This window comes from Tamandua tetradactyla, chromosome 8, assembly GCF_023851605.1.
Source record: "Tamandua tetradactyla isolate mTamTet1 chromosome 8, mTamTet1.pri, whole genome shotgun sequence".
Classification (NCBI taxonomy): Eukaryota; Metazoa; Chordata; class Mammalia; order Pilosa; family Myrmecophagidae; genus Tamandua; species Tamandua tetradactyla.
This window is the reverse complement of record NC_135334.1, coordinates 97,910,042-97,927,062: the sequence shown is the minus strand read 5'-3', so window position 1 is coordinate 97,927,062 and position 17,021 is coordinate 97,910,042. Positions and strand designations below refer to the sequence as shown.

Here is a 17,021-nt window from a genome sequence, read left to right as displayed (position 1 = left end):
TTAGAAGATAACTGTATGAATATAAAAGAATGTTTATCTGAGCACCACTTATAATGGTCAAAAATTGGAAGTGACATAAATGTCCATCAATAGGGAACTTGTTAACATATAATAAATTTTAAAAATGCAATACTTTCTAGTCATAAATATGCATGTACATACCCACATGCACCCCTCTATAATTAAGGGGGTTCCAACACTCATTGTTTGTTAAATTAAAAAAGCAGGCTTAAAATCATGTATAATATTATGCCATTTATATACAATTATGGGTACACAAATGCCACATACATAGAGTGAAATAGCCTGAGAAATGATTGCCAAATATAGGTTAAATTCCAAGATATTTTAAAAGATTTTCTTCCCCCTTCTATACAATACTTACATTTCTTTATGATGGGTATGTATTTTCATTATAAACAAACTAATAAGTTAAAAAAAAAAGCATTTCCCACTTTTCGGCACAAAACAGAATTCACTATTTTTAGGCCTCAGTCTCTTGGACTAGTGTTCTTCCTTTAATCAGGTTTAATTTTGTCCTTACACCTACTCTGCCCACTTATTCTTTGATTCAGCTCAGTTGTTTATCAGAAGTTATACTTAAATGTCCTTGACGTTCTGTTTTCATAGACCTTGGCTAAGAAACTCAAAAGCAAAAATTCAATCAATTCACTACTAACAAACTTTCCTGAAAGTAAAAGTTTGCCAACACCTCTTCAAAATTTCACCTTATAGTGTTGCTAGGTGTGTCACATTTTCCTGATCCTTTATTTGCAATAAAATACAAGACTGGTTTTGGTACTCAATCTTTCTAAATGTAAACAACTGAAAATATTGCATTTATTTATTAATTGCATCTACTATACACATTTGTTTCCAAGTAATGACAGAGTCAACATCTGTCAACCTCATAATGAAGAGATACATATGAACTCATTAAATTTGGGGGTGCTGGCAAATTCTCAGTATTTTCTCAATTCTCTGTTCTCTTTTTAAATTTACAGTTTTTGCTCCACAAAACTCACTAGGCTCCTCCCTTTAGATCACAGAAGTCAAGTAGAAGTGCCAGAAACCCATACATTTCTTTGCTTTTCACATACCACCTCCCCCAATACACATACGTTTCGGTGTCTTTTTGGCTTGATTATGGCTACCCTTGCCAAGTTTTGATATGACAGATTAGTGAGTGTTAAAAAAAAACTATAAGTAGAAAGATAAAGGTCTATATTGGGATTTGGGATGTATTTTCAGATGAGTCTTTAGGCCTCTCCTTGCTGAATTATTCTTATAGAAAACACTTTCCTAATTGATGACAGGAAATAATTCACGACACTTCTGAAATGAAAAGGTGAAGTACTGGAGTTTGCTGGTTTGAAAGGATCTGTACCCCAAGAAAACTCATGTTTTAATCCTGATCCATTTTGTGGAGGCAGCCATTTCTTTTAATCCTTATCCAGCACTGTAGGTTGGAAACTTGATTAGATTATCTCCATGGAGATGGGACACACCCAATTGTGGTTAATTAACCTTTGATTAGAGGGAGATATGACTCCACCCATTCCAGGTGGGTCTTGATTAGTTTACTGGAATCCTTTAAAAGAGGAAACTATTTTGGAAAGTGCTACAAGAACCAGGAGAGCTCATGCAGCCAGAAATCTCTGGAGATGAAGAAGGAATATGCCCCTGGAGGAGCTGCATGAAACTAGAAGTCTGGAGAGAAAGCTAGCAGATGTCACCATGTTCACTATTGTATTTCCAGTAGAGAAAGAAACCCTGAACTTCACGGGCCTTTCTTATTGAAGGTACCTCTAGTTGGTGCCTTAATTTGGACATTTCTAGAGCCTTGCTTTAATTTGGACATTTTCACAGGCTTAGAACTGTAAACTTGCAACTTAATAAATTCCCCCTTTCAAAAGCTATTCTGTTTCTGGTACGTTGCATTCCAGCAGCTAGCAAACTAGAACAAGGGGTATTTTCAAAATTAGGGGAATTCCACTTTATATGAAAGAATATGATCACATGGAGCTGCAAGCTAGAACTAAAACTAAACACAGGGAGTCTAGACTCAAGAATTGATCTTTTAGCCATTGCTAGTTTCTAACCTTTTTTCCAAATTGTACCCACAACTGAATATCTTCTAGCACTTAAATATTTATGTTTTGTCTCTCCAGAATTACTTACTGAGCCTGTTTTTACTATGGAAGTAGGGTGAGCTGAAAACATTTGAAGATTCAAAATTTATACTATCGCTGAGAAAAATGTACAGATGTTTTAATAGAGACCTTTGAGGACTGAGGTTTAGGCCATATTCCATCAATGTACTACTGATGCCAACAAAGGCAAAATGACTTAAAATCACCTTTAGTATATAAGAAATGCAATCCACATATATTCTACTGAAGGGCTGAATAACATATGACATAAAGAAAGCTGGTTTATATAGGGACTAGGTACTCACCCCAAATCCCCATGAATATTGCAAAGAACACTGTTGACTCGTTATCAAATAAATGGGAGAACTGTAAAAATAATAACATCACAAAGACCACTGAGTACAAATGCAATACCAAAAGAGAAAAATTCCAAATCTCTTCAACACACCCTACTTCACACATACCTTTGAGGCCAAACATGTACTATTTAGTCTCCAATAATCACATACTTGGTCACAGAGTGGACACATTATAATTTGACCTCCAATTTCAGGGTCACAAATTTCACGGCTGCAGGGGAAAGAGGAGTTATTTTAAAAGTGATGTATGTTTGGGTAAAAATCCAAAGCTGTTCTTATGAGAATAACTTTATACCCTTTCTCACATGGGCAATGATAGTAGTTCAAGTCAAGCTCTGAGGTACACAATTTTTGAAGCCAATCATTAAAAATAGACTTCCCTTAAAGTACCAGTTGAGAAGCAGCCATTTTGTTTGGCTCTTTTTCATAGTGAACAACCAGTGGCCATAGAAATATCAATTTTCCACTGCCACAAGCAAACACCATGAAGCAAATACCAGGGAACTTATTATAATAGCTTCTGTTAGCATAAGATTGAAATATTTTCTCCATTTGGGCAATTCAGTTACACTTACCTGCTTGTGTTATTTTTCATTGATAATAAGCCGTAAATAAAACAAGCTAAGCCAACTACAGCTGCAAAGGACAACATTTCCGTGTAAAATCCAAGGAAGACAAAATAGATGCCAATTTTTTCTCCATAATATCTCCTGTAAAGAGGGTAAAATTAGAATCAGTATGGAAAAATGATGTAGTCCAAAGAGCCTTGGTTTTTTATTCAGACAGGCCTAGGTTCTAATTTTGGCTCCACTGCTTTCTAGCCATGTAATTTTGGGAAAGTTACTATATTCTCTAAGCTTAGTTTCATCCTAAAACACAGGACGTTGTCTACTTCATAGAATGGTAGAAGGATTAAAAGATGTAATAAAAGTACGAAGTTGATTGAGTGGAATTTAAGTTTTAATTTTGAAGTAATACAGTACTCTGAAAAGCTTCTAAATTTTAGAGATGGTTTAAATGTTCCTGAAGTAAATTGCAGAATATTCTACAGTGGAATTTTTAGAAATTAACCTAACAAATCAACCTGGAATTTTGCTTTATCTGTTTCTAAAATTGAAGAAGTTACTCTGACCACATTAGGTGGGATGTCTATATGTATCTATTTCCTTTTTTTCCCAAGTTTGGATATGCAACGGATGCTCAGAGAATTCTGAGATAGGGAGCAGACTAAAAAATCCATAAAAACTACTTAATAAAAGTTCCATAAAGTTTGCAGCTCAGCAACTGCCTTTCACAGAGTTGAAAAGTAACAGCATTACTTGGCATAAATGTTCAAGTATCACAATCAAGATTTTTTTTCATTTTTTTCAAACTGAATCTCCATGTTCCCTATGCCACCCTGCCCCCAACTTCAAGGAAGAGAATATAATTTTCTCTACCTCAGAGTACTAGTTTTATTTTTATATTTTAAAACCTGGTTAAACCTACTCCTTATTCATATGTGCTCAGCTCACCAAATCTGTGAAGCCTTTTTAAAATTCCCTTGGGAGATAATACCATTATTCCTTAGGCACTTAATATTAAATTGTAATTTCCATACAAAAAGAAGGCAACTCTGAACACAGAGGGTATAATCTTCATTTCCCAATGAGACTATTACATTTTACATACTAAATATTAATTTTATTGAACCATCCCTTCTTCAATTTTCAAAACTCCTTTTTAATTGAATGGGTGTATTTCTGTTTGTACTATCTTCTTTCATTATTTTTAGTGAAACTAAGCGTGTTTTCATTGTTGTTTTCCCTTCTGCTTTCCATATCCCGTTAAAGTTGAAATGTAAATTCTAATTTCACCATATCCCCTTGACAACCTGCCATTCACAACTTCCTTAGGTTCCCTCACATGTGGGGTGAGTATATTCGTTTTCTTCCCAGTTTTCTCACTGAAAATCTACAGCAGTTACTGTAGTACTGCATAACGTAAAAATCTGTCTATATCTATCTATATACAAAAATTTGATTTTGTGGAATTTATTAATAAGTATGTCTATTTCCATGTAATGCTTTTCAAAATTATAGAATCACATTCGGATGACTCTGATGATGTCCCTACAAGTCCCTCACATGGGGACAAGTTAGGGTTCACAGACAGAGCCCATTCCAGAGGACAAAATAAATAAAATTGGAAAAATAATTTATCTTGTCAGGAAAAGAACAATACCTCCTTAAAACCTCAAAAAAACTATAGAGTCAATAATTTTAGAAGATATTAACATCGGTATTACTGCTATAGGTTTAACTTAAACGTTTTTCAAAAAAATTCATAAGGTAGTGATATTTCAGCCACCTCATTTTCAAGAACTACTTTCTTTTCCCTTTCACATTTCAAGAATCATGTTTCTTTTTTAAAAAGCTTTTCAATTCAACCTGAATAGCCGTCTAAACGGTAAGCAGCAGTGTATCCTGTAAAATGCTAGACAGCTGCAGTATGGAAAGAAAGGGACTGGTGAAATGAAATTGGGGTGGCCCTCCCCATCTGGAGAATGGGAATGCACTGGCTTTCTGTACAGCTGCAGTGGCAGCAGCTATGCAGTCTGACTGCACACTGGATTTCAGCTGAAACTGGGAGTCCTGGACTGGGCCACTTTATGCAAGTGAAAAGGAAGCTTCACCAGCCATATTGGCTCACTCAGTCGCTGAGTAAGGAGTGACTTTCCTTCTAGAAGTCAGTGCCTATTTTCCCTAGGAACTCAATTTTATATAGTTCAGTTCCATCTGAAGTCACACTGCTCTCATCATTTCTATGCAGTGATGTTCTCCCATGACACCCAGGAGGTCAGAAGAACCACTTTTTAAATTTCTGTATATTTATTTCCATTATATTAAAATTACTTTGAAAGGATTGCCTTGTTGGATGGCTTTTTTCTTTTTTCTCCAGGGAGTAGGGAAGAAATGTACTTGGAAAGTAAAGAATGCTTACATGTCTTTGCAAATTCCTGTACATAGAGATATATATTTTAAGTGTGACTGTGACAACATACTATGAATTTCACCTTGGTTACAGACAAGACTCCTTCAGTCAGTTATCCAAAGAAAATCAGTTCTCAACTATCTCTTGTTGGTTATTGGAAGAGGATGCCTTGCCTTTTCCATACTGCCAAGAAATGGAGAAACAGTGTCCAGGAGAGGCCTGGGCTTCCCAGTCATGCTTTCCCAGTCAGCTAGACCACATCACACTGCTTCCCAGAGCATGTTCCCAGTAATCTGGGGCAGCCCCTTTACCACCTGGCAAGTTAGCCTGGGAATGTGCACCCCCGCACGCGCACTCTCTCTCTCTCTCTCTCTCTCTCTCTCTCTCTCTCTCACACACACACACACACACACACACACACACACACACACACACACACACACACACACACACACACACACACACATACCAGCAGCTGCAGCACCTCAGCCTAAGCCTGCCTCGGTTTCCTTTGGCGGGACAGATTGATTGCAAAATAACCTGAAACCTGCAGGTGATCCTCCACAGCACACATGCTCACACCCTAGAAAGGGCTCAGCTTGGCCCTGGCTAGCGAGTCTGTAGAGGCCCAGGGAACAGCATTTACCTGTCTTCACAGTCATCTCGAGGAACCAGACCTCACTGTCCATGGGAGGGATGGAGCGCATGGCCAGGCCCAATGAGAGGTGCTCCCAGGGGTCCCACAACCCAAACAAGCACAGCACCTGCTATGGAGGCGTCCAAAAAGACCCTTATTTATCTAGTGCAAAGCATATACTATCACAGTCTTCTACTCCTTTTACAACAGCAGCTCAAATGAATGTTTTTATCACACTATCAAAAAGTTATATTTCTTTTTCTCTCCCCAAATCAAAGAGATTCAAAAGTAGGTAGAAACAGGCACAAGAGGCTAAGGGGCCTCCTGTTCCTTATAGGGCCTGGAGTGGGAGGTGGGGTTGGCTCTGGTTCTCGCCTGTGTCACATTCTACAGAAAATAGAGTGCAGCTGCCAGGGCAGGACAGTAGCTGCCTGGCCAGCCCATTCCCAGAAAGCAGTACAAATACTTCTCTCCACATTATGAAAAATATACTACTCTACCGCTCTGCAGTCATGCATTTAGTATGCTTCTTAAAAAAAAAAATTAGTAGTATGTATTCTGTTTTCTCTTGTTTCAAGAAAAAAAATGAAAAGGCACTTTTTTTTAAAAAACACTGACATATTGCTAAGAACTTTTGGATAAAAATGTAGCAACCTAAAACACATGTTCAGCAGATTCCAATTTCAGGATGGATGTGGCCACCTGGGGTGGGGTTGGAAGGGTGACACCCCTCACAGTGGCAACTGAACCCAAAGGACGATGAATATTGGGCTCTAGAACAAAAGGCCTGGAAACCAAAAGGGACCTTTATGAAAGGACACCAAGTTCAGCAATCCCCACCCCACAACTCACTTCACCTCTCCACACATGAGCTTCCAGAGCTGAGGCTCAGAGAAGGCAGGGGGTCACCTGACGTCACCCTACACACTCTCCCTGTTTGGTGGCAGAACTGGGACTGGCTCCTGAGCTTGGCACCGCCCCCATCCCCATGGCGAGGCCCACCCCTTCTCCAGCCTGTTGGCCCATTGCTACAGCCTGGATTCAAGAATATTATTTCTTGATAATTTATAGGAGGAAAAATAAGCCCTCAAAAAACCCTGGATCTGTAACTATTTTTAAAAAGATTCACAAAAGAGAAGTTCTCAGATGAACATTTATTATATGTGGAAGTGTAGAATTACTTTACTAAACTTTGGATTTGTGACAAATGCATAACAATAAGAGATTAAAAACTGAACTATTTCTTAGAATGATAAAAAGCTAAAGACATGTCACAGACTTGTATTATGGTCAACAGTGTAAATAGATAATTGAAAAAAAAAGTAGTTTGAGATGTTAAACTACTTTATTATTAAAAATAAGGAAAATGAGGGAAAGTCAATAAAATGAGACATTTTATCAAGACTCAAATGTAAGGAGAAATTTTCTTTTAAATATTCTTTTCTTAGTAAAAATTTGCCTTTTATTTGCACAACTATGGCTTTCTTAACTTGTCCATATTATTTATTACTTAGAACTCATTTAGGACCCCATGGAATCTAAAATAGAAGAGATTCAGTAATACTGGTTCTGAACTATTGTGTAAAGAGATTTGTCTTACTATTTTGTATCCTTAGACTTGGGACTTAGCCAAAGATGTAGTAAGTAATCAAAAGAATGATTATAGAATTGAATTAAATGCAAGCTTGAGGAATAAATGAATAAATGCAAACATCTGAATCCAAAGAGATTGGTTATTATAGTGAAGTCATCATCTGAGAGACTTAGTTTAGCTATCATGTTACTTTGGAGTTGCAATTACACCATTATATTCATTATCATTGCATTTATTCCAAGCTATTTTGCATGTAACAGTATATCAGTTTCATTTCTGCTTATAAAGACATCCAAAATAGCTGATAACAAAGGAAAACTTACATGGAGTTGTTAAACTGGAAATAAAAAATGGGCTCAGGAGAGTAATATGTCAATGATGGCAACCTTGGTATTTCCATTTTCCCTGAACAATATAATTTTTTTTTTTTTTGCCTTGCTCCAAATCAGTTTATTAAAAGAGAATTGAGATCTTAGATCTCTTAAGTCTTAATACATGCCCTTGGTAAGGTATCTTCAATTTTTCCATGCATTAACTCCCTTCTTTCTCTTTTTTTTATTTAATTTTTTTATTGCATTGTATAACATATATACAAAGCAAAGGAAAAAAAATAGTTTTCAAAGCACTCTTCAACAAGTAGTTACAGGACAGATCCCAGAGTCTGTCATGGGCTACCATATGATCCTTTCAGATTTTTCCTCCTGGCTGCTCCAGATTATAGGAGGCTAGAAGGTTTAAGTATTTTATCCCCACAATCGACTTTTTTCTATCTTTTTTTTTGTGAAAAATAACATATATACAAAAAAGCAATAGATTTCAAAGCATAGCACCACAATTGGTTGTAGCACATATTTCAGAGTTTGATGTGGATTACAATTCCACGATTTTAAGTTTTTACTTCTAGCTGCTCTAAGATTGGAGACTAAAAGAGATATCAATTTAATGATTCAACAATCATATTCATTTGTTAAATTGTATCTTCTCTGTATAACTCCACCATCACCTTTGATCTTTCTATCCCTTTCTTTAGTGGTGTTTGGGCTATGGCCATTCTAACTTTTTCATGTTGGAAGGGTCTGTCACTGACAGTGGGTAGGGAGATGGAACTGTCTGATGTTCTGGAGAGACTGGGCCCTCTAGGTTTCAAGACTTATCTGGTCCAGGGACCCATCTGGAGGCTTTAGGTTTCTGGAAAGTTCCACTAGTGCATGGAACCCTTGTGGAATCTTATATATGAACAATATAATTTAACATGACAAAAAAATGGTCAATGTCTGAAGGGCAGAAAATGATTTGCCAGTATTTGGACACAGAATTGAAGCTTGAGGTAGAAATAATATAATATGGTGAACTCTCTGAATTTGAATTTCTATATTCTAAATCTCTTTCTAAGCACCACAAATCATGCCAGGTGTCTTCCTTTCCTTTATCTTTCCATATCCAATTACCCACTAGGTCCAATAAGTGTTCTTTCTCAGCCCAATGCTCCTGCACTTGTTCCTTCTGCCTGGGATATTCTTATCCAACTTGTTTACCTAGTAAACTGCTACTTATCTTTCAAGACACACCTCAAGGATAAGTGCAGTGAAACTTTCTCTATGTTGTCATAAAGGTAGGTGATTTTTCCTCTGTGCTCTGTTCTTTCATGAATATCAGTTTGCTATAAGTATTATGCATTTTTGTGGCTTCCTGAAAATTTTTCTATTTGTCATGGTTATTTTTGTAGCCCTAGACCCTTGTCTGATACATAGCAATGCTTAATAAATGTTCATTAAAGGAATATGTGCATTGTAATTATGCATCCATTGACAAATCTTTTCATTTAAGGATATGTTTATGTTTTATCAAATCTCCCCACAGAACATTTTACTAAAAACCATCAAATCAATCATAAAATCAGGGACAAGAAATAAAACCACACATGATATAGACCTTCAGACATAATGACAGAGACAACCACGATCTTCAAATTGTCTGTAGGTCAAGAAATAATTCAAATTTCAACAGAGCACTTGTCATCTATTCCCACCAGCTATAGAGAACAGAGAATAAGATACTTAAGAAATTCCAGGAGAAAAATATAAAGCATGGTGGAGAATACAGACGAACACAGATGAAATAACCCTAACAAAAGAAAACCTAACTAAATGCCACAATTTGAACACAGAAGTTAGTATTTAACAGCACTAGCAGTAAAGAAGAAATGTGAAAGCGAATGAGACCAGTAGTTGCAGCCTTAGAGAACAAATGTTTCTGGGGAAGAATCAGATATAAAGAGAAAGATTTACTGCTTGAAGATGTGGAAATAAAAAGAATGATGAAAATAAGAAGGGATTATTAAAAATTCTGCAGAAATGGAAGGGAAACAGGATATGCCCCGCATACCGTCATCTATCAAAGAAGCTGAATGGAAAAGAATTGACAGAAGAGGGCACCCTTACACTAGAAACTGTCCGCAAATTGACTAACTAGAAAAAGGGAAACCACATTCATCCAAAGCCATATAAAACAACAACAAAAACAGAAAATCTGAAACAAATTACTTAAAATAATGAAAATTCTCCTTCCAACAGAACATGACACTGAAGAATACTGTAAAAAACACTAAAAACTGAATGAAACGTTCTCAAACATTTCAGATATGAAAAACAGAAGGAATATAAAAACTAAGAGAAATGGGCAAAATAAAGGAAGAAATAAAACAAGTGTCAATTGAACTCCAGAAAGAAATAGAAGAAAAATACAAATAATGGTAGCTCATCTCAGAAATGATGCTTTAATCATGAGTTATCCAATAGAGAATAGATTATAATAAGTGAGAAACTAATAAAATGCATCAAAGAAATGGGGAAATTATCAAAAGAATAAAAATGAGATAAACAAGTAAAAAGGGTCATAGAAAAACTGCTTGAAATGAAGGTAGGCATAAGAGGCCATAAACGGAAAACTAATGCTTAAAATTATAATACAAGAAAACTTTCCAGAAATAAAAAAACAGAGGCCACATATTGAAAGGATCCACCAAGTACCAGAGAAAATTGACTTAGAACAAGCAACTCCAAGATAAAATGTAGTAAGACAAGCAGACTTTAAAACAAACAAACAGAACTCTCAGAGCTCCCTGGCAAAATCATAAAATAATATACATGGGCAAGAGAATTAGACTGTATTAGATCAGATTAGACAGTACTAAATTTCAAAAACAACGTAGAAAACAATATAGCAGTGAAGCAACATTTTCAAGTATCATAAAGAAGAACAAAACAAGGAGTTTGTATTCAGCCAAGATATCATTCAAGTGTCAAGGCCATGGAAAAAACAGTTGTGATCACGTAACGAATCAGGGAATTCTCTGTAAAAGTGCTCTTCCTGAGAAATTTACTAAGGTGTGACTGGAGAAGCTTCAGTAAAATGACTCATAGTTAGCGTTTCCTATATTTATTTGTAGAGTTAAGACTAAAACAAAGGTTGGAATCTATATAGAAAAAATTGCATGTGACAATTATATGTCCTGACAAAGTAAAAAGTATGCAACTTAAAAAAAAAACAGGATACAAAGGGAGAGAGAAAAAGGAAAGAACAATAAGTTCCTAGACTTCTGTAAAGGTAATGGGGGAAGGGTGGGTGAGAGTAGAAGATAATATTTAAAATTGAAAGACTAGACAGTAAAAAGTCAAGTAATAAAATAAAGGGATTAAGGCATCAAAGGTATAAAGGTAAACTCTATAACAAAAACATAAATCTTCCTAAATAGCAAAATAAACTAAAAAAAGAACAAAAAGACACACCAAACAGAGAAATAAATAGTGAACAAATATAATAATGCAATACTTGCCACACAATTGAAAGAATTGAGACGAAGCATAATCAATAACATTAATTAATGATTCCTGAATTACAATCTCTTTTCAGGCAACTAATCCTAGTGGATGCAAATGTGAACAGACTTAATTTAGCTATTAACTCATAAAGTAAAGCAAATTCAACTTTACCCATACACAAGTGACAACTAAAGTACAGTGATTTCAAAAGTCTAGAAAAATAAAGAATGGGCAAAGATTCAACATCTAAATGGAAATATAAGAAAACAGAGATTGTGATGTGATATATAGACAAAGTGAAATTCAAACAAAAAACATTTAACAAGACAAGAAAGATACCTTAAAATGTTGAAAGCTACATTTCACAGTGAAAATATAAAGTCCAAATAAATACTACCTACCAGAATATATGGAGTACTTTTAAAACAGTGATTAGAGGAAAATTCATGGCCCAACTTACCTATGTCAATAAAATGAAAAAATGAAAATAAATTAAATTCTTTACAAAAAGTTAGAGAAGAGCAACAAATTAAAACAAAATAAAGGATAAGAAAGAGAAAATTCTATTATAAAATCAGAAATTATCAAATTAGAGTGCAGAAAAATAATAACTAAATTGATTTCAAAGAGCTGGTTCTCTGAAAAAAATTCATTAAAATATACAAATAATTGCTAATCTTAAAGAAAAAAGAGAAAGCACAAATTAAAAAATGGCAAGAGGGAAATGACTCTTGATTCAGAGAGTACAACAACAACAACAAATAATCACAACCAACTACTGTGCATACTCCATGAAAATTAATTTGGAATCCTAGATTAAACAAATAATATTGTAGAAAAATAGTTACCAAAACTTATACTACCAGAGAGAGAAAGTTAAATAGATCACTGTTCATAAAAGAACTAAAGAAAGTTTATTATGGAATTACCATAAAATAATACCGGACCCAAATAGTTTCACAGGGGAATTCTGCCATACCTTTAGGGTCCAGGTAGCATTAATGCTGCAAAAATTGGTTGAGGAATACATAAAATGAAGGAAAACTTCCAAATTATTGATACCTAATAAGAACAGGTCAAAAATTTTTTCATGAATGTTGTGCTGGTTTGAAAGGATGTATGTACCCTAGACAAGTCATGTTTTAATCCTAATCCCATTTTGTAAAGGCAGCCGTTTCTTCTAATCCCTATTCAGTATTGAATGTTTGAAACTGTAATTACATCATCTCCCTGAAGATGTGATTTAACTAAGAGTGGTTGTTCAACTGGTTAGCTGGAAGCGTGTCTCCACTCATTTGGGTGGGTCTTGATTAGTTTCTGAAATGTTTCCCCTATAAAAGGGGAAACATTTTGGAGAATGGGAGATTCAGAGAGAGCAGAGCAGAATGACGTAGCCACGAAAAGCAGAGCCCACCAGTCAGCAACCTGTAGAGATGAAGAAGAGAAATGCCTCCCGAGGAGCTTCATGAAACAGGAAGCCAGGCATGAAACAGGAAGCCAGGAAAAGAAGCTAGCAGATGATGCCGTGCTTGCCATGTGCCCTTCCAGACGAGAGAGGAACCCTAACGGTGTTCACCATGTGCCTTTCCTGATGAGAGAGAAACTCTGATTGTGTTTGCCATGTGCCCTTCCACTTGAGAGAGAAACCCTGAACTTCGTCAGCCTTCTTGAACCAAGGTATCCTTCCCTGGGTGCCTTAGGTTGGACATTTCTATAGACTTGTTTTAATTAGGACATTTTCTCGGCCTTAGAATTGTAAACTAGTAACTTATTAAATTCCCCTTTTGAAAAGCCATTCCATTCTTGGTATATTGCATTCCAGCAGCTAGCAAACTAGAACAAATGTCATTACTAATGTAATAAAAATTCTAAATACAATAGTAGTGAACACACTCTAATACAAGTACCGTTAGAATGTACAAATTATTAATATTAGGAAATCATTAATATAATTCACCAAGCGAGTAGGCACAAAGAGATAAATTATCTCTACAGAGGAAGAAAAAGCTCTTGAGAAACTATAATAGCCAGTCCTAATAAAAAATTTCTTTAATAAATAGGAACGGTAGGGTACTTTCTTAAAATAATAAAAATACATACACTTCAATCCCAACTCTCTACTACTGTTTACATGTACAGATTGTTCTGGAATTATTAACCTATGATATTTAACAACAGAAAATAATTAGTGACATAAGAACTGATAATAAATAAACTATAACTATCTAAAGATGACATGCTAGTGTACCTGAAAACTTTACAGATTCAATGACAAAACTACCTCAATAAAGAATTTATGAAGGCAGAAAATTATAAAATGAATGTGCAAAAATCAATAGCATTCAATATACAAGCAGGAACCAGTTAGAAGGTATAAGAGAAAACATAATTTACAATAGCAGCAAAAAGAACACTCAGGATTAAACTTAAAACTTCAGAAAACTACATAAATGCCCAAATGTTGGACAAACGTAAATACACACAAAGGTGTGTAAAGCGAATGAGGAATAGCTCTATTAATTGGTCTCCAGACCTTCGGATTGATCTTCAGGATATATTGTTAAGTGAAAACAGCAAAGTACAAAAATACACTGCTACTGTTTGTGTAAAATGCTGGTTTGCTACAATGGTAATGGGGGATTAGTGGGAGAAGAAGGCAAGGAATGGAGTGGAAGGAATATGAGAGGAAATGCCACTTCCCTACATATACCTTCTTTATAAAGTTTGAACTTTTAAAATATATTAACATAGTGTATATTCACAAATATAACAGAATCTATAAGGATGAGAAGAGAAAATAAATACTAAAATTGAAAACAAACTGAACAAATGAGCCTAACCGTACTTCAAGTAAATAACAGCCAAACTGGGTGAGGGTAGGGGACGTAATAAGAATCTTTAGAAGTAACTTACGAGCTAGAATTAAACTATTCTAAGTCTTGGGTAGAGGCTGCAGGGAGAAGAGTGAAAAGAAATACTGAATTCTTCAGTATGTTTGTTTTTGTAGTGGTACAGGTAAAGCAATTTAGAAACCATTTCAGATGCCCCATAAAACTGAGTGGATAAGTAAATGTGCTGATGTTGTTGGGTACCAGGTTTCTCACTTTGGAATAAGGAAAATACAAACATGAAATACAGGAAAGAGAGTATGACTGAGGGGATGGACTGGAATTAGACATTATCAGTGTGGATTCGAGATTTCTAAGAGATGTATGTGCATGTATGTGTATATATGTAATTATGTTCATGTATGCATATGCATGCATATCTTTCTTAGCTCTGTCTGCAGAAAGGGGCTATAAGAAAGACACTTCAGTAACAATGATCACACTTAGCGCCACATCTTGGATTCTATTACCATCTCCCACTTAAAGAAATCAGCACTCCTAGGAGAAATGTCTGTCCCAGGGCTGGAATAGGAAAACAAGATGAGCCTGGAACATGCCAGAAATTTAAAGGAGGAGTGGCGAGATAAATAATAGGAGCATGTCACAAGGATACAGGTTCCAGCTTCAAAGGTTCCCAATGGAGCTTGTAAAAGATCACTGAGTATCAACTTGTAAATGTGGATGGGATGCTAGAGTTGGTAGGTCATTTTGCAGGCAACACAGTAAAGATTCATTATAAGACTCATTCCATGAGGTAAATCTAAGAGGGAAATTTCGTTGAGCAGAATATTTGCATCATCTTAAAGTAATTTCCTACAGATTGCTTATTAGTAGCACGGCAAAAAAAATGTGGAGAAATCAGGCCAGTCTTAATGAGGTAAATAAAAATAAAAAGTGAAAGCAATGGAAAAAATATTAGCTATAGATTGGAGAAGTAGGACCATACTTTGATTAGATGATCAAATGATCACAAAAAAGCTGAGGACCCATGAAGCTGAACCATCTTTTATGAGGGGGATGAGTGTATCTGGAGCTGGTATCTCCAACTGCAGAGGTGGTGTTCCCAGTATTGGGACCCAGATCTCTGATGAGGGGCACCGGCTGACTGGTCTCAGAGAACTGTTCTGTAAGCATGGAAAAATGCCAACCATTGAGCTGCGACAGGAAGAAACTACCACAGTCAGGCGAAGAAGCATGTCATGCTCATAGGAAGCAGACAGGACACAAATAGGAAATCTATACAAAACAATGGGGAAGAAAAGAAAAATCTTTTTTCCTCCTCCAGACTTTCAGTCTTTCTCTGTGCCTCCTTTTGGCAAAACCTAACAGCAAGCCAACTGGCAAAACATGTGTGTAGTATTGACCGTCCTAGCCTTAGTTTCACCAAGCAAGTTAGAAAGGAGGGAACAATAGCTCAATAACTGGAAAAAGCTAAAAATGAGATCACATTAAACGCTAATCCAACACTTCAATTGCTACTTCCTACTTCCATCACTGCAGGATTTAGCTCCCATCTCTAGGTTGATTTTTCTTCCTGGTCTCTTGAGAAGTCCACAGATACATCTCCCCTATACTAGGAAACTCTCTGGGAGGCAGCTTTTAACAGTGCCGCTGTGCAAGGATCTTGGCATTTCTAGGCCAACAGTGCTCATTTCTCTTGGAAGAAACTCTCCTTATGAGTTTTCCCCTTGGACTCCCAAGAAGATAAATCCTACTAGAGGAGTGTTTCTTTTAGTCAAATTTATTGGGGGGTGTACTGCACATACAAAAAATATACCAGTTTAAGTGTAAAGTTTGATGAGTCCAAATGTACACATCCATGTATCCACTATCATAAATTAAGATAGCCACCACTTCAGAAATTTCCTTGTGCCCCTTTGATGTTAACCCCTCCCATGTTGCTAAGAACAAGTGCAAACATTTAACAATATGCCACTGGAGAATATTTCCATAGGATATTTTCAAAGAAGCAAAGTTGTCAGAATAAAGGTTTGCATGATTTACATTGATCAAAATATATTGAGAGTATTTATTCAACTAACATTATTTAACCGCCTACAGGTGTTTCTTCTATAAGTATCCCTCCAAAAGGTGATTACATAACTCTTCCTCTTTTTTATGTATATATTTTTTATTTATTAATTAAAAAATTAACAAACAAAAACATTAACATCTCATTCCATTCTACATATATAATCAGTAATTCTCAATATCATCACATAGTCACATATTCATCATTTCTTAGAACATTTGCATCAATTCAGAAATAAAAAGACAACAGAAAAAGAAATAATACAATAATAGAAAAAAAAAGATTATACATACCACACCCCTTACCCCTCACTTTTATTTATGACTAGCATTTCAAACTAAATTTATTTTAACATTTGTTTCCCCTATTATTTATTTTTATTCCATTACATAACTCTCTTGATATACAAACACGTTAACTCTCAGTTTAGTCTTGGTTTATTTATGTTTTGCCTACATTTCACTTGCTTATTTTCTTTTATGATAAAAAGGAAGCACAAATATTTCATTAGATGACAGTATCTAGCAAAAATGTAACAACTTTTTAAACATTTTAAACCTATTG

General features: G+C 35.5%; 1 protein-coding gene across 4 annotated transcripts in view; it reads right to left on the bottom strand.

The window, feature by feature from the left end:
• ANO5 (anoctamin 5) overlaps nt 1-17,021 on the bottom strand; it is a 119,519-nt gene that overhangs the window by 38,471 nt on the left and 64,027 nt on the right. For all 4 annotated transcript variants that reach the window (XM_077114230.1, XM_077114231.1, XM_077114233.1 and 1 more), the window contains 3 exons: nt 3,088-3,222; nt 2,618-2,723; nt 2,459-2,519 (listed from right to left, as the gene is read on the bottom strand). In XM_077114230.1, coding sequence (XP_076970345.1) covers nt 2,459-2,519; nt 2,618-2,723; nt 3,088-3,222 — 302 coding nt within the window. The remainder of the gene's footprint in view (nt 1-2,458; nt 2,520-2,617; nt 2,724-3,087; nt 3,223-17,021) is intronic.